Source organism: Capra hircus, chromosome 9 (genome assembly GCF_001704415.2).
Source record: "Capra hircus breed San Clemente chromosome 9, ASM170441v1, whole genome shotgun sequence".
NCBI classification, from domain to species: domain Eukaryota; kingdom Metazoa; phylum Chordata; class Mammalia; order Artiodactyla; family Bovidae; genus Capra; species Capra hircus.
The window spans coordinates 53,611,602-53,638,896 of record NC_030816.1 but is presented as its reverse complement, the minus strand read 5'-3'; the positions used below and the strand labels follow the sequence as shown (position 1 = coordinate 53,638,896).

Sequence of the window (27,295 nt, the reverse complement as noted above, 5' to 3'; positions counted from 1 at the left end):
ACTTTAACTTGCTCTTCCCTGATTCTTAACAACATGTTGGGCAGATTTCATAATTTTTGATCATTTTTCAGTTATTAAAATCCAGGTCAGTCCAGTTTAAGTGTGCGTGCTCTAATTTTGCCTCTCCTCCACTCATTCTCACCTAGACTTGCAGTTGAGCTTTGAAAGGAGAGAAGCCAGTATACAGTTAACTGTTTCTTTTGTCTTCTTGCCAGTACATGGTTGGAAGTGGACGTAAAAGAGGCAGAGGTCTTCTTCCTTAGTTGGACCTATGTTAGCTGTCAGGAGCAATCCCTGATTTTACTTTGAGTTTGTTTCTTGTATAGCTGTGCAAAAACTGCCTTGTACTGGCTCACACAAGCTGACTGTTAAATATTCCGAAATTTTGTGATCTTGATGCTAAAGTAACCATTACTAATTGTATTATATAAGTGAATTATGTTATTTAAGTAATAAATACTTAAAACTGATCATTTCCTAATTAACTTGCTGCATTTTATTATTGATACTCTTGATGTTTATCTTTTAATGGTGCAAAATACTATATAGATGATAATATGCTACTGCTTGTCTCTTCCCTCTCTGTATTCAGTAACTTAGCATTTGTAGCTTGAGGTTTGCCATGGTGGGAGTATTTTCACCACTGAAATAATACATGTCACAAACCAGAATCTGTCATCTTTCCTGCTTTCCCAGTAAGTTGTGGAAAATTTACCAACATTCTACTGGGGTCACCAAATTATGGTTCCTCTGGTCTCTTCTGTTACCACCACAAGGAGTGTCTCTCCACTAACAGTCTCCTCTTCATTCTTAGGTGATTTTTTCCAAATTCTTCTGACAGCTTCCTCATAAAGCATTAACCTCCCCCCCCCCAGCCCCCCGCCACCCTAGAGCCATTTGCCTTCTAACAGATACTCCCAGTGCTGATGAGTGATTCTTTTAGAACCTTCTTTCTATTTGGCCTTGGCAAAGTTCCCATGGAGTAAGCCACCGCTTCTGCCTCACAGAGGTAGGGGTGCCCATTACGGACTATAGTACATTACTCTCCCTTGTGAGATCAGCTGGGGGTCAAGGTAGTGGGCCGTTTAAAGCTGGACCTACCACTGCTCAGCAAACCCTGAAGGAAGATAGGCTGTAATTGTTTATGAATTATCTAGAATGCTACGTACTTTAGGACATTTTTTGCCTTTGGCTTAGGACAGTTACAACTTCATGCAAAAGAAAGAAGTACCGGTTAATCTCCTATTGTAAAAAGACTAAATGATCCAAAGTATTTTGTATTTTTTCGTTATTTCACAAAATAGACTTTTTATGTTGATGTTTCATATTGACATGCAAATTAATAATGGTAAAACGTGGCCTATCATAGGCCCTGCTCTTAAACTGAGTATCTAAAGCAACTGGCAGTTTAGATGATTTGGGGTAAAGTATCTGGTTTCTCTCTCTTCTTCTCTGGCACACCACCCTCATAGCCAATAAGCAGGGATAGTTTTATCTTTTTAAAGGAAAACTCAAACACTATCATTTCTTTTCCTTGGGAAGTTAGTATTCTCTTTGTACATAGATATTTAATGTTTCTCAAAGTATTCACTGGTATAAAAAAGGGTTCAAAAATTTAGGATTGTTAAGACACTGATATTGATGATTGACATCTGTATTTTAACTTAAGACTTAGACTTTAAATCTGATTCCCTTAAGATAAAATCCCTTTTAAAGGAAATATGGTTTATAATACATTTTCACTGCATGAACTTACTTGGTTTCAAAAATTTAATCTTGAGTTTGTCTCACATGAACCTAGGGGGAAAGCATGGGAACTGGACATAAAATTGGTGTATCAACAATTTTGCATTGTAGTGTAACTTTCACTAATTTCTTGCTCCTTAGTTTGTCATCATAAAATTGGGGTAATATCTGAACCTGGAAAGTAATATTCGACTCTGATAGCAAACCACATAGTACGGCATGATCCAGATAAAGCACCTTGACTGGTTTTGTCATTTGTACACTTAGAGAGGCTTTTCTCAGGCTGAGTAACTACTGGTGTGGGAGTCTAGGTTTAATCATGTTACTCTTGATTGTTAGTGCCATGAAATAATTAGTCCACCGTGTAAGGGCCCAACTCAACGCTTTCCTTAAAAGTAGAGCCTACATTCTTGATTCTTATGGAATTAGTTTTGCTTTTATATGAAAATTTACTATGACAGTCCATTTGTATCTTTTTTACTTTTGATTTCACTATCATTAATATGCCTCCTAAATGCTATTCTCCAGATTTGTTGAAATGCATATTTCAGAGCTCTGCTGTCCAATGAGATAGTGACTAGGTAGATGTAATTATTTAAATTTAATCCAAGCTAAATGGCAGCCTAAGTGCCCATTGATGGATGAGTGGATAAAGAAACTATGATATAGATATACAATGAACTATTACTTGGCCATAAAAAGGAAAGATAGCTTACCATTTGTGACAGCCTGGGTGGACCTAAAGAGTATTATGCTAAGTGTAATAAGTCATATGTAGACAAATGCCATGTTCACTTACATATGGACTCTGAAAAGCAAAATAAATGAACAATACAATCAAAGATAAATACAGTCATAGATAAGAGAACATAAAAGTAGCTGTCAGAAGGGGTTGGAGGGACAAGAGAAATAGGTGAGGGAGACTAAGGGGTACAAGCTTATGAAATAAATGAGTCATGGGGATGAAATATGGGAAATATAGTTAATGAGAATGTAATATTTTTGTATGGTGACAGATGGTAACTAGATTTACCTTGGTGATCACTTTGTAATGTATAGAAATATTGAATCATTTTGTTACGCTTCGGTAACTAACATAGTGCTGTGGGTTAATTGTACTTCAAAGAAATAAACAGTCTCGTAGAAAAAGAGATCATATTTGTGATTACCAGAGGTGGGGATGGGGTGGGGAAGGGAAATTGAATGAAGGTGGTCCAGAGGTACAAACGTCTAGTAACAAGGTAAATAAGGACTAGGGATGCGATGTAAACTGTGATAAATGAGTTATCACTGTTGTAAGTAATATATAAAAGCTATTAAGAGAGTAAATCCTAAGAGCTGTCATCACAAGGAAAAATTTTTTTTCTTCATCTATAAGGAATGATGGATGTTCAGCAGACTTACTGTGGTAATCGTTTCATGATTTATTTGAGTCATTATGCCTTACACCTTAAACTTATACAATACTGTATATCACTTATATCTCAGTAAAACTGGAAGGTAAAAATTAAAACAAATACTTCTTTGTTTAAAAAAGAAAAATACATTTTCTCAGTCACACATTTCAAGTGCTGAATGCCCACATGTTGCTGGGCCACTATGTCGGATGAATAGATAAGTTTCCATGTGGAACAGAGCTCTGTCGGATGGTATTGCTCTAGACTGAATCTCCCTTTATAGTGAAAGTGAAAGTGAAGTCGCTCAATTGTGTCCAACTCTTTGCGACCCCATGGACTGTAGCCTACCAGACTTCTCTGTCCATGGGATTTTCCCAGCAAGGGTACTGGAGTGGGTTGCTGTTTCCTTCTCCAGGGGATCTTCCCAGCCCAGGAAATGAACCCGGGTTTCCCACATTGTGGGCAGATGCTTTACCTGCTGAGCCACCAGGGAAGACCTCCCCCCCCGCCCCGCCTTTATAGTACCCATCCTTTAATAGCTGTAGACATGTGGCTAGATTGTATTGTAAACATTTTGCTAAATCAAAAATCAAGATAAAATGTACCTTATAAGGAATCTGTAATAATAAGCCTATGATAAAGGCAGGAGGAGAAGGGGGTGACAGAAGATGAGATGGTTGGATGGCATCACTGACTCAGTGAACATGAATTTGAGCAAAGCCCAGGAGATCCTGAAGGACAGGGAAGCCTGGTATGCTGTAGTTCATGGGGTCACAAAGAGTCTGACATGACTTGGCAACTGAACAACAATAACAAAAGACTGCATGGTGTTTTACCTCTAATGGAGTAAAATAATTTAAGGGCTAGCTTGTAAAATTGACCATTACTTATTATTTGTAACATTACTTTTCTCCTTTAGAAACATTATCTTCAAATTTCAAATCCATACAACCCATTGAAAAGTCTTTGTGAATATTGATTTCTCCTTTTATATCTTTGATCATGTGAGCAACAGTGTATAAAACAGTACATCATCTAATATGTTGGGACAGAAATTGAGATTTTGTTTTCAATTTCTAATTTTAAGCATTGGGTTTGATATAGAATGAAAAGTAAGGATAAGGTAGGACTTATATTTATGCAGGTGAAATAGAAAATGAAGTTCAGAGCTGGATCGAGTGACAGATCAAGTCAGGTAAAAAAGAAATTATGGCTAAACAGGCTCCGGATGAAAACTGACTAGATCCCTCAGCCTGTAACTAAAGAGAGAAGTGGAAAAGCTAAGAGAATGCAAATCAATTTTGTAATTTCTTTGGTTAAAATTTTCCCCAGATTTTAAAGAGGAACTACACGATTAAATGTTAAGCTGTTAAAGGAATGTTTCTTAACGGTCTGTAGAGAACTTGTTATGACCTTTTTTTTTGGTAATATCTTGTATTATTTGAAATTTCTATGACAGCATACTTTATGTTTTTTCAACTTTTTTATATTTGAGTATAATTGACTAACAATGTTGTGTTAGTTCCAGGTGTACAATAAAGTGATTCAGTTATACCTGTATCTATTCTTTTTCAACTTCTTTTCCCAGCTATGCTGTTACAGAGTACTGAGCTGAGTTCCTAGTGCTGTATAGTAGGTTCTTGCTGGTTATCCATTTTAAATACGGCAGTGTGTCCAAGCGACAGAATACTTTAATAGTGGAGTTGAAATGAGAAATAATTTTGTTCAGAACATATTTTTAAAATTCAGATCAGTTGCTCATTCGTGTCTGACTGTGCAACTCCATGGGCTGCAGCACGCAGCGCATCACCACCTTCCAGAGCTTGCTCACACTCATGTTCATCGAGTTGGCGATTTTTAAAATTGTGGTTATGTAAATCTATAATTGCTTAGGAGATTACTAAACTGCTTTTAGAAATGGATGTTACACAAGTATTTACAAGGAAAATATTCCTATCTCTCTAATTCAAATTAGAGAAGTTTTACATGACAGCCCTATGACTGGCTGGCCTCCCTAACTCTCTCATTTCTATTTTTCTTACCTGAAAATCTGTGTATGGAAGGCATACTTCATGCCACTTGCTGTGCTAGGGACATTGAAGGTGGCAAAGATAAGGGCCATTTTTTCCATTTCCTCAGCCATCCCCATAGTTAACACCATCATCACCCTTTCCTTGAGTAACTGCAGTGATCCCCTTAATAATGCTTCTGCTTCTGGCTCTTTCTCTCTCACAAACCACTTCTCCTCACATTTGTCACCACCAGTTTCTTTAGATCATAATTCAGATTATGTCTTTCCTCTGCTAAGCCTGTTCAACTACATTTGGAATAAAATCCAATCTCTTTTTTAAAAAATGGATTTTAAAATATATTTTTGAGGAAGCCAATGTCATGAAAAATGTAGTTCAGAGAATAATAATATAATCTTTGGCCTAAGAAGGAGTTTCTAAGTTACATCAGTAAAACATTGATAAATTCTTAAAGTTCAAATACCAAAAGTTGAAAAAGTAAAAAGTGAAACTGTCCACCCAACCCCTCCCTCAAGGTAACTACCGCTGGTTGGGTCCATATAATTTAAGACTTTTTTCTATGAAATTACAGTCCTGATGTTACCTTCTCAGAGATTTCCCCTGATCCTGTGTCTTACTCTTTTTCTTTTACTATGTGCCTCCTCAGCACATTGTCACCACACTATATGTTCATTTACTGTTTTTCTTCCGTATTCGTACTTTTTTTTAATGAAAGCACCAGCTTTTTTTATGTTGTTCAACTTTTGTACACTTTATGCGTTCAGTAGATAGTTACATAATGTTCAAATGCATATGGTATGCTATAAAGGGCATAAACATGGAAATCAGTATTTAATTCCATAGCTATCTCCTTTACTTCCTTTTTTCCATTTCCTTGGATTTCTCTGAGCAATTAGCTCTTGTATTAGCATGGGTACTTCAAGAAGAGGTGAAGGAAAATATGAAATCAAGACCTCATTAATCTATTAACCAATTAAACCATGCATGATTAACTCTGTGGTATCATTGCATGTGTAAAATATTTTGATCTTTTAAACAGAGTCATATGAAAGCTTTAATTATTACCTTGCTTAATTTAACTTTATATAGTGGTCTTATTATAGAAATTTTAAGAGGTTTCCTTTATCTTTTTAAAGAAGAAAATCGGTACAAATACTATAGATATAAGTAAACTCATTTTTTAAATGAATGTATCTATAGTTTAAGTAAAAAGCAAATGATTTTATTTCCTACAAATTCCCCCCAACGTATCTCTTCAAAATATCATACTTAAGTAATTTTTAGTGGTCCTAATTGATTTTTCAATTAAAAAAATACAGTCTGACATTTTTTCTATCAGACTTATCACTAGTAAATTTTAGGCCTATTTAAAAATCAGAGACCTCTCTGATTTTTGAGTCTGAAGTTCGAATTAGTTTAGTAAGCTTTTGGTTTTTTGATGACATATAGTATAGGAAAAATTAAAGATGAATTTTCACCCATCTCCTGTCTATGGAAACTGAATTTAATATTGATCAAAATAAATAAAAATTTGCAATTTATTACAGAAATGCAATAAATGTACTTACTATTACAAATGCAATAAATTGTACTTACAATAAATTCACTTCCAGTTTTATAATTCTCAGAGTAAAGACTGTTATGACATTATTTTCAGTCTCATATTAAATTTAAGTAAATTCTCTATGGTAATTTACCTTAAACACTGATGCCTTGGTAGTAAAGTTTTGGATTAACCAAAAGACAGACAAACCACACACACACGCACACATTTTCCTGAAGATGTAATAATACATCCTTGCTCTCTTCATAAATATGTATATGAATGTAGGGATAAAATTTTCTCACATCATTATACATGTGTACAATAGGTATTTCTTGATTTGCTGAGTAAATCCAAACATGTTTAAGTGTAATTTTAGATATTTTGTTCTTTCTGATTAAATTCCCAGCCTTCATTCTGGTGGTTGTTACCAGTGTCCTTTTTTAAGGTGCAGATCAATCACATCATCTCATTTGTAAAACTCTTCAAAGGCCACCATACTGTTAGGCTAAAGGGCAGACTCCCGCTTCTGGCATAAATGTCTCTGCAAGGTAAGGTCATGGCCTCCTACTTCCCAGCCTCAGCTCCTTGTTCTCATCTTCCTGGGTGTGTGCTCAGTCATGTCCGTCTCTTTGTGACGCCGTGGACTGTAGCCCTCCAGGCGCCTCTGTCCATGGGATTGATTCTCCTCTCCAGGAAATCTTCCCAACCCAAGGACTGATCTCGTGTCTCCTGCACTGGCAGGTGGCTTCTTTACTTCTGAGCCACCTGGGAAACCCTTCTCTTCTTCCTGTGTGCTGTGCTGCACTTAGTCGCTCAGTAACACTGAATTTTTTTGACCCCTTGGACTGTAGCCTGCCAGGCTCCTCTGTCCATGGGGATTCTCCAGGCAAGAATACTGGAGTGGGTTGCCATGCCCTCCTGCAGGGGATCTTCCCAACTCAAGGATTGAACCCAGGTATGCTGCATTGCAGGTAGATACTTTACCATCTGAGCCACCAGGGAAGCCCAAGAATACTGGAGTGGGTTGCCTATTCCTTCTCCAGGGGATCTTACCAACCCAGGGGTCGTCTGCATTCCAGGTGAATTCTCCCAGCTGAGCCACATGGGAAGCCCTTCTCTTCTTCTTAAGTATCCCTAAAAGTTCTATAGATTGCTTAGGCCAGTAGATCAGGAAGTTCCTATTTTCCTGTTTTTGCAAGTGAACCTTCTTTACTCTGATACTTTGTTTCCTCTTCATTTTATGTTTTAAAACTACCCTGAAATTATTTCCTGTTTGAATCATTGCTTTCCCAGATAGAAAATTATTCATCAATCTTTCTCTTTGTTGTATGTCATTGCTCTGCATAAGTCATAGATCTTTTACTCCTAGAAGCTGTGGCTCTGTCTTTTATCTGTCTTTATAGCCCCAGGGGCTGGCATGCTTAGTGTGTGCTCACTAAGTGCTCGGGGGATGCAGATGATCCCTCTGATCAGAGAATCTCTCAGAGATTTTCTGAAGTCTCTTGCTCTTCCTCCAGGTGGAGGAATTCTCTCCTTCCTCTGAACTCTTAGATCTCTAACTCTGCTCTTCTTTTTGACAACGCCACATTTCTTTTTTAAAATTTTTATTATTTATTTTTAGCTGTGCTGAGTTTTTGTTGTGCAGGCTTTTCTCTAGCTGTGGTGAGCGGGGGCTGCTCACTCTCTAGTTGCGGTGCTCAGGATTCTCATTGCAGTGGATTCTCTTGCCGCAGAGCATGGGCTCCAGGATACACAGGTTTCAGTGGCTGTGGCACATGGGCTCTAGGGCACAGGCTCAATAGCTGTGGCACATGGGTTTAGGTTGCTCCGTGGCATGTGGGATCTTCCCGAATCAGGGATCTAACCAACGGCTTCTGTGTTGGCAGTCAGATTCTTTACCATGTAGCCACCAGAGAAGCCCCTGCATTTACTTCTTAACATGTCCATCTCTTTCTGCCACATTGTGACTCTTTTGAGGACAGGGTTTAAAAATTAGGTACTTCTTTCTTTCTAGTGACTATCAAATATTATACACTTCATTTTTGGATGCATAAATGAGTAGCCAGTTGTTTAAACTTTAAAAAATTAGTATTTTCTTAATATATATATATATTATTGAAGTATAGTTGACTTACAATGTTTCAGGTGCACAGCAAGGTGATTCAGTTCACATAGCATTCATATATTTTAAGTGTAGTGGGTTGTCTGATAAAAAGAAAATCTATGAATCTAACCATGAATTGATTTTCCATGCAAAGAGAACAATGCTGAAGCAAGAAGACTAGTTCTTAAAGTGAACTCTTCCATTAGTAATTGTAGGACCAAGACAAAGACTTCTAACTGTTTCTTTATCTTTAAACCAAGGTGAATCAGTTTAGATGAGTGGTTCTCAGATTTTATCCTGCATGAGTATCACCTGAAGAAACTTTGTGCCTCAGAGTTTTGCATTTCTATCAGGTCTGCAGATGTTGTTGATGCTTCTGGTGCCAGAACTGCATGTGAATTGTTGACTTGGTCTTTCTAAGGTATTTTTCAATCTTCAATATGATTTACTGATATATTAATGTCATTATGCACAACCAGTGCAAAGTTTCAGTAGGTTAAATATTTTCTGATGTCTCTGGAAAAGGCCTTTGCTTTTCAGCAATTTCTAATCTACTTTAGATTCATTTGAGTGGCTCTTGAGAGTCCCTTGGACTGCAAGGCGATCCAACCAGTCTGTTCTGAAGGAGATCGGCCCTGGGATGTCTTTGGAAGGAATGATGCTGAAGCTGAAACTCCAGTACTTTGGCCACCTCATGCGAAGAGTTGACTCATTAGAAAAGACTCTGATGCTGGGAGGGATTGAGGGCAGGAGAGGAAGGGGGCAACAGAGGATGAGATCGCTGGATGGCATCACTGACTCGATGGATGTGAATCTGGGTGAACTCCGGGAGTTGGTGATGGACAAGGAGGCCTGGCGTGCAGTGATTCATGGGGTCGCAAAGAGTCGGACATGACTGAGCGACTGAACTGAACTGAGTGACTCAAATTTAGGTGATTCAAGTCACCTAAATCACTCTGCTGTTGCTGCTGCTGCTGCTGCTGCTGAGTTGCATTAGTTGGACATGACTAATGTGTGACCCCATAGATGGCAGCCCACCAGGCTCCCGTCTCTGGGATTCTCCAGGCAAGAACACTGGAGTGGGTTGCCATTTCCTTCTCCAATGCATGAAAGGGAAAAGTGAAAGTGAAGTCACTTAGTCGTGTCCGACTCTTAGCGACCCCATGGACTGCAGCCTACGAGGCTCCTCCGTCCATGGGATTTTCCAGGCAAGAGTACTGGAGTGGGTCACCAGTGCCTTCTCCTAAATCACTCTAGTTGTTTTCTATTGTTTATGCTGTTCATTAAAGAACATACTTTGTCATTATAGTGTCTGTCACATTCCCTTGCCTATAACCAAATTCTGACAATAAACTAAAGCTTTTCCTCCTTTTTCATTCCCCATTCTCAGTAAAGATAGAGCTTATCTCTCACTGTCTATCTTTGAAGCCCAGTTTTATTCCATTCTTTTTGTCTGCTGTAGGTAACAAAAATGATTTATGAATCAATCACATCTTTATATAGTTTTAGGCTTTTGTAATTGTACATAGAGTTCCAAGGATTTCTTTCTCATCAGTATTATAATTTCTAAAATTTTGTGCCTCAGATAACCCATTTTTTATTGATTGCTAGACACTCAGAGAGGTTATGAGTGTTCTTCAAAAATGATATTGATTTTATTATATAGAAAAGGATGTCCATTTTCCTTCTTTTTTGAGTGAGATTTCAGACTTCAGTTCTTGTTAACTTCAGACCTCTGAATATTCTAGATAACAGCTTTTTGTCTTACAATTTTATCAAGAAAGATTCTTAAGGTATGACTGTGTCCTTCCCTGATGTAGACACGACTTTTATTAACTATGTCACTGAATATTTTTTGTTGATATTCTGCAAATAACTAATTGAATGTGTGTGTACACTTGTGTGTGTGCACCCATATTTCAGCAGTGCTGAGATATCCTTAGGAAGCATCATTACGAACAAAGCTAGTGGAGGTGATGGAATTCCAGTCGAGCTGTTTCAAATCCTGAAAGATGATGCTGTGAAAGTGCTGCACTCAATATGCCAGCAAATTTGGAAAACTCAGCAGTGGCCACAGGAGTGGAAAAGGTCAGTTTTCATCCCAATTCCAAAGAAAGGCAATGCCAAGGAATGCTCAAACTCCCACACAATTGCACTCGTCTCACACGCTAGTAAAGTAATGCTCAAAATTCTCCAAGCCAGGCTTCAGCAACATGAACCGTGAACTTTCAGATGTTCAAGGTGGTTTTAGAAAAGGCAGAGGAACCAGAGATCAAATTGCCAACATCTGCTGGATCATGGAAAAAGCAAGAGAGTTCCAGAAAAACATCTATTTCTGCTTTATTGACTATGCCAAAGCCTTTGACTGTGTGGATCACAATCAACTGTGGAAAATTCTGAAAGAGATGGATATCCCAGACCACCTGACCTGCCTCTTGAGAAACCTATATGCAGGCCAGGAAGCAACAGTTAGAACTGCACATGGAACAACAGACTGGTTCCAAATAGGAAAAGAGTATGTCAAGGCTGTATATTGTCACCCTGCTTATGTAACTTCTCTGCAGAGTACATCATGAGAAATGCTCGGCTGGAAGAAACACAAGCTGGAATCAAGATTGCCAGGAGAAATCTCAATAACCTCAGATATGCAGATGACACCACCCTTATGGCAGAAAGTGAAGGGGAACTAAAAAGCCTCTTGATAAGAGTGAAAGAGGAGAGTGAAAAAGTTGGCTTAAAGCTCAACGTTCAGAAAACGAAGATCACGGCATCTGGTCCCATCACTTCATGGGAAATAGATGGCAAAACAGTGGAAACAGTGTCAGACTTTATTTTTGGGGGCTCCAAAATCACTGCAGATAGTGACTGTAACCATGAAATTAAAAGACACTTACTCTTTGGAAGAAAAGTTATGACCAACCTAGACAGCATATTCAAAAGCAGAGACATTACTTTGCCAACAAAGGTCCATCTAGTAAAGGCTATGGTTTTTCCAGTGGTCATGTATGGATGCAAGAGTTGGATGTGAAGAAAGCTGAGTGCCGAAGAATTGATGCTTTTGAACTGTGGTATTGGGGAAGACTTCTTGACAGTCCCTTGGACTGCAAGGAGATCCAACCAGTCCATTCTAAAGGAGATCAGCCCTGGGATTTCTTTGGAAGAAATGATGCTGAAGCTGAAACTCCAGTACTTTGGCCACCTCATGCGAAGAGTTGACTTATTGGAAAAGACTCTGATGCTGGGATGGGTTGGGGACAGGAGGAGAAGGGGACAACAGAGGATGAGATGGCTGGATGGCATCACTGACTCGATGGACGTGAGTCTGAGTGAACTCCGGGAGTTGGTGATGGACAGGGAGGCGTGGCATGCTGCAATTCATGTTGTCCCAAAGAGTTGGGCACAACTGAGCGACTGAATTGAACTGGGGATTTCTTCTAACGTTTTCCACTAATATCTTAAATTATATAATAGACAGGTATATCTGTATTCTTTAATCTTTAGTCAAAGATATCACTATTCTTGCCCATTTAAATGTAAAATAACATGGGAAAAAAATTCACAGAGTTATTTATCCCTACATTCAACTAAGTACACAGATTGGTTACACTAATTGTATAAAATGTCTCTCTACCCTGATCTGATCCATTTTTTCAAGAGGAAATGGTAACATATAGTACCATTGAAATTACTTAATTCTTAAGCCAATGTGATGAAAATAAAGTGTTCTCTTTTTACATGTGGTCTTAACAAAATAATTACTTATTAATATGTTTGCATCTGTGATGTGAGGGCTCAAAATAGCATCCAGTTGAACTCTGCCTTGATGTACACTGATCTGTTATATTACCTGTGGAATGGCATTTAATTACATGGTTCACTTAAAGCTTGCTTTTCTCTTTCATATAAGTGCATAACATTGGCAGATTTTGTATGTTAATTTTGTATATATTTTTTAATGTGATAGTGCACATAGGTTGCTCTGCTCATTTTAATTTTCTTAATTGAGTTCCATGAGGATAGATTAGAGTTCTTGAGAGTCAGTTAAGTTTGGTGAGAAATAGACTTACTGTGTTAGTTTTAAAGCACTTTCTTTTCAGATATAGTTGTACAAGTGAAGAGATCTGCTATGTGTGAGATTGGACTGTTGGTGCTAAAATTTAAAAGGTTCTGCCTGTGGATTGTAAGAAGACAAATGGCACATCTCTAGAAGCAAGAAAAAATAGTACTGTAATTCAGTGTCATGTTGATAGAAATAGCAACCTTAACCAGTCATCTTTTATTTTTGGCTCCGACAACTAACCATAAAATATAACCCAGATGGTGGAGCTATGATAGTAAAGATACAGAGATGACATTTTGCTGATGAATTTGCTACCCTTTGCTTCTCCACTTTCAGTTTTATACTAAATCTTTTATGATGTAAGTTGCTTGCTTATATATTTAAGGACAGACCCATAGGATTAAAAATGTGATGAATGGCATTTTTAGACCTTGGATTATTTCAGTTAATTTTGTTTAATTTCCCTCCTCTCATCATTTTTTTTTCCTTTTCCCTCTTTTGCTAAATTCTTACTCTAACATAAATTAGGCTGTGCCATGAACAAGTGGGTCCTATTTCAATTTATTTCTGAATACATATTTAAAGACATATTATAGTATTATGCCTAGCCTGTCTGCTTATTTTGGAACTGGGAATTCTAAAGAATGAAGGGAGTTGGACACATTATACTGTGGTTTCTAGTCTCAGGTGGTTTTACCACAGAAGACCCCAAATTGAGATGAAAGGGTTTTAGGTAAGGGTAGCTTAGTGATGCTGGTGTAGTATTGTTCAAAACTTTTTTTTTTTTTTTTTTTTGCATTAGAGATTAGGAATGGGTAAGGTAGTGGGTGTGTTACTGTGGCACTAAAGAGTTTAGAGTTTCCTCATGGTCGGCAGCATCCATGCCACTTGAGGTTTACCTTGTCGCCTGGTTTCTGAAAGGCTGGGGTCTTAAAACAGTGCCTGTATTAAATCAGTCCCTGGAGCACAACAGGAAAGGAAGGAAAGGGTGAATATTTATGGAGAATCTTCTAAATACATATAATCTCTTTGTTTTTTTAATATAAATTTATTTATTTGAATTGGAGGCTAATTACTTTACAATATTGTATTGGTTTTGCAGTGGAAGCGTGCTGGGCCCATATAATCTCTTTGAATCCTCACAGAGACCCCTTGAGGTCAGCACAGGCTTTGATTTGAGGTCTGTGACTCTGAGTTCAGGCTGTGCCTGGTACTAGTGTGCCCTTATCTCTGTGGTGTGTGTGTTTTCGTTATCATAAGAGACATATCAAAACCTTATTGAGAAAGCAATATATGCCTTCCTCCTCCCCAAATGCATCTTAATTATATAGAGAATATGCAGATAACACAAAAATCCCCCTTGCATTTATTTTGTAAATATTATTTATTCTTGATTCAAGTTTTAAGTTTATCTATTTTCAGAGATGGAATTTTTCTGGGTGTCTCTTAACTATATTATGGAGTAATGCGTTTTTTATGCATATGAATCTACATCAATATCTATTCCAATTAAAAAGACTAGTGACAGTTTCTTACAAGTATATGTTTAAGGAATGATAATTAATTGAAATAACTAATGGACTATTATTATGAGCTTAAACATTCTGGCTTGAGCTCTAAAAATTATTCTTATTAGGTCCTTTACTTAGATCTTTGAGATACTTTTGGTGATTATGTTAGATATAAGCCAACTCCTTGGGCTAATTTGAAACATAGGAATGTACTTTGCTTGCATATTCATTTCAGTGTGGAGACTTCTCAGACAGCCTTCTTTGGCCTTTTATTTTGTAGAGTCTTCTGTGGAGTGAAATCTTTTAGGTTTTATTTTCTCTTTTTGATCTGTGGTCCTGAAGTTTTACTATTGCTTGGACAGTGGCATGTGGTTTGATTGATGTCCTGTTGTTTATCAGGCAAATACAATACCACCCTGGAAAGGGTTGCATTTGGATAGATGTAGTTTTTTTGATGCAAGTGCAGTCTTATTATACCTACTGTTGTTTTCCATGTTAGATAAAGTGGCAATTCCTCTCATCACTTAGGCAATTTAAATCCCAGGGTTTTTTGGTAACATTGAGTTTTATTCAAGAATACTTGGCTGCCCTATACACAGAATTTGCATTCAAAAATCTACTTAAGTCACATATTATTATAATTGTGTGTGGATAGATAGAGTTTTGTGCATGCACCTTTACGTGTGTGAGTATGTGTGTCTATGTGTGTTTCTGTTGCATGATTGACCTTGTAACTATGCAAAAACCCTGCATGTATTCAGGTAATAGTGTAGGTTTTAGGATCTCTGGAACTCTCATTACTCGCTTTAGAAAACGAATTCCTAATGTTCAGTCTTGACAAGACTGGTCCTCCTGAGAAACAGGCCATATTTAATCTCAGGACATCTTAAGGAAAATAACTGACTGATTTTGAGTTTTTGCATACCTTTAAGTCATGAAGGTGCTAAGGATTGCTAAAATATGAATTGAACATGACTTAGCGACTAATCAACAACGTATGTCTTTGGTGCCTTCCATATGTAGTAGGCATTATATTAGAATCCTCTAATTACTCTCTCAAGCAGCTTTAAAGCCAAAGAATATACCAGTATATCTTTTGCTTAAATATTTTATCTAGGTACCTTTTGCAGTTGTAGGTGTTTATCTTTTTCAGGAGTTAAATAAACAAGTAAGCAACCAATGTCAAGGACTGTTAAGAATGCATTTGTTTCAGAAAGCCTCCAGGCCTTTGCTAAAGACATTTTCACGTTAGATTCTTAGAAACCAACTATTACGTGACTCAATAGGCACGCTAGCCTGGCCTGCAGGGGTCTAACAGGGTGAAGCTCCTAATTCTATGATACTTTCAGCGAAACTTTATTGAGAGAGCAGAACCCCAGATTGCTAGTGCCTGTGAAAACAGCTATTGTGGGTGACTGCTCTTGTACACTAGACTTCTGTTATCACCTTCCAGTTACATGCATATTAATTTTTAAGTATGAACAGAAACAGAATATTTTTATATTTGAAAAGAAACTGGATTCTATATTTTGAAGTTTCCACATAGTTATTTGGTTTATTCGGTATAAGATCTTCTGGGGCCTGTAAGCAGAAATTTATTCCTCACAGCATTATTTAACTATTCAAGGGAAGTAATTATGTTTTCATGGTTTCTAAATTATCTTGGGAAAATTATCTGGAACTTTCTCAAGGGAGAATCATTTTATTATGTCAACAAAATTTTATGAGTTAGGTAAAACTGAATTAAATACCTTACCCCCATAATTCCCCTGAAGGCAAAACTTATTAACTAGAATAATCTAATACATGGTTGTTTTCTGTAACATGTTGGAACTTTTTCCAAGTCCCAATTATCAACAGGATTCTTGTGTTTCACTGATGCTGTGGGGAATAACCAAGTCACTGCCCTCAATGAGCTTATATTTTAGTAGTGAAGATTTATTGAAAATAAATCTTGAAAATTTATTTAGACAATTAATTATGTTATAATAATCATGCTCTGTTGTAGCTCCACACTTGGGGTGTGTGTGTGCTCCGTCGCTTCAGTCGTGTCCGTCTCTTTGTGACCCTATGGACTGTAGCCCACCAGATTCATCTGTCCATGGGATTCTCTATGCAAGAATACTGGAGTGGGTTGCCATGCCTTCCTCCAGGGGATCTCCCAGACCCAGGGATCGAACCCAAGTCTTGTGCATCTCCTACACTGCAGATGTATTCTTTACCCACTGAGCCACCTTGGAAGCCTACACTGAGGATACGTCTTCCGAAACAGCCTCTAAAAGGGCAGATATTAATACCCTGAAGCTTAGAATCAGGTTAGTGGGTAGGAATCACCGCTGTCCCTTTGAATTCTTTCCCTTCAACCATGACACCATCCTGAGTGAAGTCACTGTCTTCTGTCCATCCTGAGCTTTAGTACTGGTGTCAGACTTGCTTTCTTGACTTCCAGGGCCCACCATTGTCCGGATGCCTTCAGGATCATTGAGGGAAGCCCCTTCGTAGTTCCTTCATCCCTTCATCTATAAAAATCACCTTCCATATTTCACCCATCTGCGAAAATCATTTACCTTGTTTTAGTCTGCTGCTCATTAAACACATCTTATAATATCTCACAAGTGTTCTGACTTTACATGTAAGCATCTCACTTTCTGACCATAACATAAATTCATTTCTTTCTACTTGATGAATTTTACCAAGGTCATCCATCAGCCTCATGGGGAGCACTTGTCCATCAAACTTTCTGTCTTTTACCAATTCATCAACTTGCATATTGTATCAAAACTTTATTTCTTTTTTGTAATCTTTTTGTCACATCTTCTATTTCCATAAACTCCTAGATTCCTTTTTTTTCTGTCTATTTTTTATGGGCTTAAGATCAAGCAAATTCTGTTTTCAATAGAACCATGCTCCATGGTAGATCAGGATCAGTAGAAATGCTCAGTCACCAACTTCAAATGGGCCCACAATACTCCTGGATATCCTGTCACATTTTTGTTTCAATTCCCTTTCTCCTCTCCTCTCCATTCTGCTCCATTTGATTCTCTCAAAACTCCAGCCGTTCCTCATACCCTCCTACTTTCCTACCCATCCCTGTAGCTGAGAAAACCGAGACCATGCAATAGAAACTCCCCTATCTACCAGTTCTACAGATTTACTCGTATTGCTTTTCATCCTTTCCTTCTTTCCTCACGTTATAAATAGAGTGGCTCCTCTGACCTGGAATTTGGAACCTGTGCTATTCTATCTCATACTAACAGTTATCATTTCTCTCATGTATGCTTAGACTTACCCTATCAAGTTGAATTCTCCTCACTGACTTCTAAATAGCTAAGTGTTTTCTGTCCTAAAAATGATAATAAAAAGTTGAACACTTCCCTTGACCCCACATCTTCTTCCATCCTTGGTTAGATTTCTCCAGCAATTCAGGGTAACTACCTGTAAGAGAATTATAGACATCTCCACTCCCCTACTCTGTTCATCATTGTCTGATAGGTTTCCATTGTCCCATTTCTGTTACTTCATACAGATGGTTCTACCTTTGATCACTCTTAAGCTCAACATTACCTGTAAGAAGTGATTTTGTTCCAGGTTTATTGAGATATAATTGACATGTAACATTATGTAAATTTAAGAGGTACAGTGTTTTGATTTGATACAAGGATGCATTGCAGAGTGATTCCCACTACAGTATTAGCTAACATCAGCATGTCACATAATTTCCATTTCATTTTTGTCTGGGAACGTTTAAGATATACTCTCTTCAATTCAGTTCAGTTCAGTTCAGTCGCTCAGTCGTGTCCGACTCTTTGCGACCCCATGAATCGCAGCACGCCAGGCCTCCCTCTCCATCACCAACTCCCGGAGTTCACTCAGACTCACGTCCATCGAGTCAGTGATGCCATCCAGCCATCTCATCCTCTGTCGTCCCCTTCTCCTCCTGCCCCCAATCCCTCCCAGCATCAGAGTCTTTTCCAGTGAGTCAACTCTTCGCATGAGGTGGACAAAGTACTGGAGTTCCAGCTTTCGCATCATTCTTTCCAAAGAAATCCCAGGGCTGATCTCCTTTAGAATGGACTGGTTGGATCTCCTTGCAGTCCAAGGGACTCTCAAGAGTCTTCTCCAACACCACAGTTCAAAAGCATCAATTCTTTGGCGCTCAGCCTTCTTCACAGTCCAACTCTCACATCCTTACATGACTACTGGAAAAACCACAGCCTTGACTAGATGGACCTTAGTCAGCAAAGTAATGTCTCTGCTTTTGAATATGCTGTCTAGGTTGGTCATAACTTTTCTTCCAAGGAGTAAGCGTCTTATAATTTCATGGCTGCAGTCACCATCTGCAGTGATTTTGCAGCCCCAAAAAATAAAGTCTGACGCTGTTTCCAACTGTTTCTGCATCTATTTCCCATGAAGTGATGGGACTGGATGCCATGATCTTCGTTTTCTGAATGTTGAGCTTTAAGCCAAATTTTTCACTCTCCTCTTTCACTTTCATCAAGAGGCTTTTTAGTTTCTCTTCACTTTCTGCCATAAGGATAGTGTCATCTGCATATCTGCTGCTGCTGCTGCTGCTGCTAAGTCGCTTCAGTCGTGTCCGACTCTGTGCGACCACATAGACGGCAGCCTGCCAGGCTCCCCCGTCCCTGGGATTCTCCAGGCAAGAATACTGGAGTGGGTTGCCATTTCCTTCTCCAATGCATGAAAGTGAAAAGTGAAAGTGAATTCGCTCAGTTGTGTCTGACTCTTAGAGATCCCATGGACTGCAGCCCACGAGGCTCCTCCATCCATGGGATTTTCCAGGCAAGAGTACTGGAGTGGGGTGCATATCTGAGGTTATTGATATTTCTCCCAGCAATCTTGATTCCAGCTTGTGTTTCTTCCAGTCCAGCATTTCTTATGATGTACTCTGCATAAAAATTCAAATCACAGAAAACATATTTGAGAAGGTTTATGGGCGTGCTGCTATTCATGGGGTTGCAAAGAGTTGGGCATGACTGAGCGAGTGAACTGAACTGAACTGATGGGAATACAATACTAGTTTATTCTAAGGGTTTTTTTTTTTTTTTTCCTCCCAAATACATGACAGGGAGTTAAGCTTTTTGAAAAGAGAGGAGAGAATGAGAAGAAATTTGATTTTAGTCCATGTGTCTTTTACAGATGTTTTTCCCCATCATGGCAGTGGTGCCCCTTAACCTAGAACACTGACCCTGTGCCAGGAGCTGTTGCTAAATGGTTCAGGTGTGTTAGCTCATTTAATCCTCCTTTAACCCTGAGGTGGATAGTCACAGTTTTGTTTTGAAAGAAAAGAAACATAGCTTTAAATTGTATATCAGTTGACGTTACACAGTAACTTTACATATACTTTTCCATAAGGTACAGTTAATACTTAAAGAATATGAACGAAATGTATCTCTGACTTTGGAGCCTACACTTAAAAAAAAATTGGAGTGTAACTGCTTTTCAGTGTTGTGTTGGCTTCTGCTGTGAAATGAACTGAATCAGCTGTATGTGCACATATACCCTCTCCCTCTTTCCTCCCCCTACCATCCCAGCCTTCTAGGTCATCGCAGAGCACCGCGCTGAGCGCCCTGTGCTATATAGCAGGTTTCCTCTCGCAGTCTGTTTTATACGTGATAGTGTATTATGTCAAACCCAGTCTCCCAGGTCATCGCACCATCTCCTTGCCCCTGTGTCCACATAGCTGTTCTCTACATCTGCATTTCTGTCCCTGTCACACGGAAACACCCTAAGTGTCCATGAACAGATCAGTGGATAAAGGAGGTGTGCTACATGTATATAACAGAATAGTACTCAGCCATAAAAATAAATGAAACTGGGTCATTTATAGAGATGTGGATGGACCTGGAGTCTATCAAACAGGGTGAAGGAAGTCAGAAAGAAAGTGCAAGTGTTGGTCACTCAGTTGTGTCCAACTCTTGCAATCCTATGGGCTGTAGCCCACCAGGCTCCTCTGACTATAGGAGTGGGTTGCTATTCCCTTCTCCAGGAGCTCTTCCCAACCTAGGGATCAAGCCTGGGTCTCCCACATCGCAGGCAGATACTTTACCGTCTGAGTCACCTTGGAAGCCCAAGTCAGAAAGAGAAGAGCAAAGATCATATATTAATGCATATATGTGGAATCTAGAAAAATGGTACAGTTTAACACTGTGATATATTGAAAGAAAATTAAGTTCAATTTAGGGTTAGATTTCTCAAATCCATAATACCTTGTTTTACATGGCATTTTGTATATCATTTAATCATTATATATATATATCATTTAATCATTTCACATAAACCATTCAATATTCATACGAAACTTCAATATGGACAAGGCCAGTGTTGTCGATCTGAAGCTGTGAAGGCACAGTTAGGTAAATTGCATCTTTTCCATGTGATAGCAGACCAACAGCTAGAGCCCAGGCTCCTTACTTGGAGTTCAGCTTCCCCATATATGGGGTATTTCTTCTGCATTAATTGTTTGCCAAAGGATAATGTCATTCTTATTCTTTCATCTTCTCCCCTCCTTCAATTTGACTTTATTTCACTTACTTAGTTAATAATCCAAGAATGTTGCTAGAGTAGCAAAATTTTGATTAGACTCATCCCCTTCAGTATTTCAGGTAATGGAGTGGAGTAGAAATAGCATGAAAAGTGGAGCCCTTCCATTCTGTTCTCAGGTTGGCCTCTTGGGTGGGTTCAGGTTGACATAGGGTATGGCTTCCCTTGCTCTCTTCTCCTGGGAAGCCCTCGTTGACTACTTGACACCAAGCATTAGCTCTGACCTGAACATTAGCCCGAGCAAGTTTTGCGTAATTAAGCTATTGAGATTGGTTTTCCCTGAGTGGACAGGAGAGCCTTACAAGGTAAGGGCTCTGCTGAAGTGATAAAGCTGATTAGATCCTTAGCAATAAAGGAATCTGATCTTAGAAATTTTCTCTTGGTCTCGTTAATGAGGCAGAGACAACACTTAGCAGGGCAAATGAGGTCACTGAAAAGAGAAACATTTTTTTTTTTTTCTTTACTAAAGAACCAATTCTTTCACTCCATTTTAAATCAAGGTCTAAATTTATTGTCCAGAATAAAGCCCAATTTAAATGAACAGACAAGAAACTTTTCCTCAGGGATGTAGTAAACATGTTTAAACTTATCACCTACATGAAGCAAAGGAAGTAAAACAATTCAAGAAAGTAAAACTAAGATATGCCTAGAATTGGAATAATTTAATTAATGCTAATTGTAATAAAACTGAAATAATGAACTGATTATTCAGCTGCATAGTCTATTCATACCAATGTATTTTTTTTTCCAGAAATGATTTTCTCATTTTTTATTTCTTTGTCTTCCCTCCTTCCCTTTCCTTAAACTCCTATCAACCATCCAATCAAATAAAGCTTCTTTTCCTGGCATAAACTTATACAATTGTCATTTATTAACAATGTTTATCATCTTACCTTTTCATTTATATAGTACTTTTACAGATGCTACTATTTAAGCTTCATGGAACTTTATAATGAAAGCTGCATTATCTCCAAATGAACCTTGGCTCTAAAAGGTTATGTGGTTTGCTCAGTGATTTGTATATAGGAAAAGTGGGTGTCAAAAACAAATTTTCTCATCCCCGAGAATGTGACCTGTACCACAATTGCTTCAAATTATACTTTATTTAAACTTTCTGATTCTCTCTCCTGTTTCTTGCTAAGTCTTTGTTCCAATATTTAGAAAATGACAGAACAGTTGTATCAAAACCTTCACAGGAAATGCAGATTGTGTATACACACACTCACACATGCACTCACATATATTTCTGTCTTTATAGATTAGCCCTTCTTTCATCATGAAGCAATTGTCTTCTCACAGAAGTCTCTTTGACTTCACAACTTCGGCGTATTCCAGGGAAATTAATAGTCATACAGTGCAGACTTGATGTAGAAGAGAATTAGCATAGGAGCCAGTTTATGGTGGGAGTGATTGAAGAGGGGGTGAATCATCCATGCAGCCTGCTGTGTCCCACTGTCATTGGCTTTGGGGTGGATATTGGTATGGTATGAGAATGGAAAGGATGTCAAGGTCATGATACTACTATTTAGTCAGTATAATACCTGATTAGTTTGCTATTTAAAATGACACTTTAAAAATTTAACGTATTAGACTTTTAAAGGAAATTTAAAGCTTATTTAAAGGAATGTTCTACTGCATTTGTGTCTCTGACTTGAGAGGAAATATAATGAAGTTGATAGATTAGAACCTGGAGGTTGGCTTGGGTTCATTCTTGGCTCTAAGACTTGCTAGTTGTTAGACTTTGGTACAGCCACTTACCTTTTTTTTAAACTGAGGATAAAAGTAATATCTACCTCATGTGATTCTAATTAAGATATATTCTTTGTGTGTGTGCAGAGAGGTAAAGAGAGAAGAGGGAAACAAAAGTAGATGTGAGCATGAATGAACATGCTGAGTTAGAATAGTCTCTTGAGTATAGTAAATGCTCAATGAAAATTCCCCTCCACTTCAGTAATACTGTCTGTGTCAGACATTACCGGAAGATTCCTAATGGCTAACTTTAACTGATTCTTTTTTAGTTTTCCTTGAGCTCTCTCCTGCGTTTCATGCTTTTTGCCGTGACCTGTGCTTGCATGCTAAGTCTCTTCAGTCTTGTCAGACTCTTTGTGACACTATTGACTGTAGCCAGCCAGCCTCCCTGTTCATGGGGTTCTCCAGGCAACAATACTGGGGTGGGTTGAATGCCCTTCTCCTGGGAATCTTCCCTGTTCAGGGATCGAACCCACATCTCTGAAGTCTCTTGCAGTGGCAGAAGGATTCTTTCCCACTAGCGCCACCTGGGAAGCCTACATATGTTTTATTCAGACTCTGAAATTTCTAGCTTATTGTTCTCTTATTGTGCTGTTACTGCAAGCTTCCGTTTTCACTTTCTCCCATAGAGGTCCTAAGTCTGTCCTAGAACCACAGCCTGATTCCAGAATTGGCAAATATTTCCATGAGAAACGAGAATCCTGGGATCACATTAGAGAGACCCTGTACTTCAAAATTTGTGCCCCTTTAGATGCTGTTGTCTATGCAGATATCTGATGTTATAAAATTATAGTTATTATAATTTACTTGGTCTTTTTTAATCCTTTTGGTGGGAGTGTCGACCTGCCTGAAACCTCCTGATCCTTCTCTTCCTTCCTCGATCGTTAGGTCTGAACTGTACTTTGCTAACCTTACTTCTGCTGGCTGTTGTCTTGCCTTCCATTTCAGTGGTTTCAGTTCAGTTCAGTTCAATCACTCAGTCGTGTCCGACTCTTTGCGATCCCATGAATTGCAGCACACCAGGCCTCCCTGTCCATCACCAACTCCCAGAGTTCACTCAGACTCCATCGAGTCGGTGATGCCATCCAGCCATCTCATCCTCAGTGGTTTACTCCTCTTTATCTTCCCAAGAATACTGGAGTGGGTTACCATTTCCTTCTCCAGGGGATCTTCCCGACCCAGGGATCGAACCTGGGTCTCCCGCATTGGAGAGCCACCAGGGAAGCCCCTATGCCATGTTACTCACCTTTAACTTTCAAATCGATAGCTTACTCACTGCCAAGATGATGACTTTCAAATCTATAGCTTTATTATAAACCTATTTCTTCACTCTGAAATATATCTGTTTAGTTATCTCCTAAGCATTTATCCCATATGTATTTTAGAATTAGTGAATCTGTCATGTCTGCAATGTACTTAGTTATCTTCTTCCTCAAATCTGTACCTTTCTCTGCATCACGTGTTCTAGCTAGGGATCCTGATAATGTTGGAATATGGGGTAGGCTGCCCCAATTATGTCTTAATGATATACGGATTATTTTGAATTGAAGTTACTTAGCAATGGCCAATGCAAGAGGGCTACTCTGACCATCCTTTCCATCTCCCTGAAAGCAAAGAGTAAGTCTCTCATGTGAAAGCTGTACCCCCTGCCTCTGGGCGTAGAAAGACACCCTTAACACCGAAGGTAGAGAATTTGAAACTGAAAAACCTGTGTGAACAAACATGTTACTTCTCTAATTTACTGCCCCAGGTCCAGACTCTGTTTAGGTTCTTCACTAATTGAGCACAAAGTTTCATTGCCCTGTCACTTCCCCACAAGTTTATTGTTTCTTTGTCTAGAAAGCATAAAAGCTCCCTGCTCTGGCCATTTCTTAGGTCCCATTTCTATGAGATCTCCCTGTACATGACTGAAATTTGATCTTTTCCTCTTGTTAATTGGTCTTATACCCATTTTATTATTAGTCCAGGCACACTAGCTCAAGAAGGATAGAAAGGAAAATTTCCTCCTTCCTGTCAATAGACAATATAGTGCAGTACAGTCCCTAGGGACCCCAGCCAGAAATCAGAATTGTCCTATTATTTCTCTGCAACTAATGAATCAATATTTTCTATTTTTTAATATTTCCTTAGCATTATTTCTTTATCTTTCCTCTTTCATCTCATCTTTGTATTTTCACTGCTACTAGAATCTTTTGGTTTCTAGTCTTTCTTTGGGGCCATCCTTCACCTTTGAAGCAAATAGATTTCTAGTAGACCAATTTGATTGTATTTTATTCCTATTTTAAACATCAATTTCCAATGTGTTTCCTAAAATATTTTGCAAAATACTTCTATGATGACCCATATATCTCCATAAATAAAGGAGCCCATCATAAAATAAAATGTTGAAACATGGCATGCTAAATCTATGTTCTCTTGAAAAGTAACAGCACACGTTATTAAGGTTAAGGGAAAGTCTATTAAATAAGTTCTGTTGTTGACTATAACAAAATTCTATAACATAAGCTTATATCTGAACACTGATTTTTTAAAATATATTTATTAAAATGTTTATTTATACATACATATATATATATTTTAAAATTGATTAACCATTTACAGGATTTACTCCTAGTCTTCACTCCCATGCCTGATTCTCTGATTTCATCTCTTCTGTCTTGAGTTTTAGTAGCCATACAGATTGCTTTCATTTGGTTTCTATTTTATGTGGTTGCTTTTACCTGGCATAGTATCTATCTAATGACCTCTTTCTTTGAAAATTCAGCTACTGTATTTAAAAGCTTAGATCAGTTGATGTCTTAGCTGGTTAACATACTGCTTCAAGTTGATGCTCAATGTATGTGAAATAAATTTAAAAAATGGAAAAAGTAAGGGAAAATTTAGGGATAATTTATTTTTTATATCTGTCTATATATTGCCCATTCAGGAAATCAATCATATTTGCTTAAAAGATTTATTGAGAGCTGCTGACCTCAATAATTTAATTGCTCTTCAAAAAATATTTTGTTTTTCTGTACAAATTTTAAGAAATTACTCACATTATAAGACACTGTTTTAATTTTTATAGGACAAAAATTAAATTTTAGTTTTCTTAAGTGTGTTACAGCTATTCTTCCTTCACTGTGAAAATTCATTAAAAATGATTGTTGTAAATGTTTTCTGTTTCTTCCTGACAGGTAATATTTGAAGCTGAAGTCTCAGGAGGGAGAAGTGGTTATATTGCCATTGATGACATCCAAGTCCTGAGTTATCCTTGTGGTGAGTTGTGATTAAGAATTGTATTTTTCTACCTCCTTTCAACACTTGTCTTATATTGGTAGTGACTGTTGATTGTTTATCACTTGGTCATTGCTGTCTCTTTTGTTGTTGTTATTCCTAGTTTTCTGTTCAGTTTAAAAAGATCACTGAGGTATTTCTAGAGTTTTTGAATCAAATGTTTTTCAGACTTGTGCACATGTTAAAAGATTCTTTTAATTGTTCAATTAATGTTCAAAAGAAAACCACAGTCTCAAAATGGTATCACTCATGCTAAAATTCCATGATACCAAACCTAAATTTATACTTGTTCTAATTGCAGTTTCAGCCTCTTCCAGAAACTTGATCCTAATTGACTTGTCTTGATTTTACGGTCAAGCACCAGTCAAGACTATTTGTCCTGTGATCCTTCTCTATGCCCCAGAGGAAGAAGAGGTGATCTGAATCATAAAACTCTTATTGTTCCTTTTCTTCTTCAAAGAAGAAAAATAAATAATAATTTCTTTTCTTTTTGTTAATAAAACCGTTGTCCCACCCTTCTTGTAAAAACTTTCCATTTGTATAACCCCTTGGATCTGTTTTCCAGTTGATAGAAGGAATGTTGCCTCATTCATGAATCTCCTAACAAAGCTGATTAGTTCTTCAATTTATTTAGTTGATGTTATTTTTGACAGAGGAAAATAAAAATCAAGGGACTCACTCCATCTTTTGACTTTATTAAATTGCCTAGGAAAACAAAGAATAACAAATCAGAGGTCAGTGTAAAGAAAATAAAGAGAAGCTTTATTAACTTATGTGATATAAGTTGAAACTTGGAGTGAAATGAAGAAAATGAATTAATTCATCTTATTCTTAATTTAGGACTAATTTTTTCATGTCATAGTAAATATCTGGCTAATTCATAATAAACAACAAGACAATAGAAGGCATACAAAACAAGAAACTGAATTTATTTACACATCATTTGATATGTCCTTAGATGCACATTAGTTGGTCTTCAGATCGGGTAACTAAATTTGTGTTTACATCACATACTCTGAAAGACAATCATTGCGTGCATTCAGTAGAGCCAGGCTTAAAGCAGTTCATACTTCAGCTATATCTCCCAACAGCAGCATTTTTTAGGGCCATGAATTCTAGGTGATCTGTTCAGTAATCCTCCTGGTGGAAATTTTCTAATAATTTGTAAGCAGCATGCACAAAGGCTTCCATGCCAGAAGCCAGGGCTCATACTCCTGTTAACTGGTTGTCAAACCCTGGTGTGCATTAGAATCGCCAGCAGGATGTGGCAAAAATCATCAGTTGCCTGGCCCCTCTGGTTTTCATTGTTCTCAGG

The 27,295-nt window shown here is 37.9% G+C and overlaps 1 protein-coding gene across 10 annotated transcripts in view; it reads left to right on the top strand.

The window, feature by feature from the left end:
• The window catches only part of PTPRK (protein tyrosine phosphatase, receptor type K), a 618,081-nt gene that overhangs the window by 294,199 nt on the left and 296,587 nt on the right, over positions 1–27,295 (top strand). For all 10 annotated transcript variants that reach the window (XM_018053187.1, XM_018053185.1, XM_018053194.1 and 7 more), the window contains exon 4: positions 25,881–25,962. In XM_018053187.1, the coding sequence (XP_017908676.1) occupies positions 25,881–25,962 (82 nt within the window). The remainder of the gene's footprint in view (positions 1–25,880; positions 25,963–27,295) is intronic.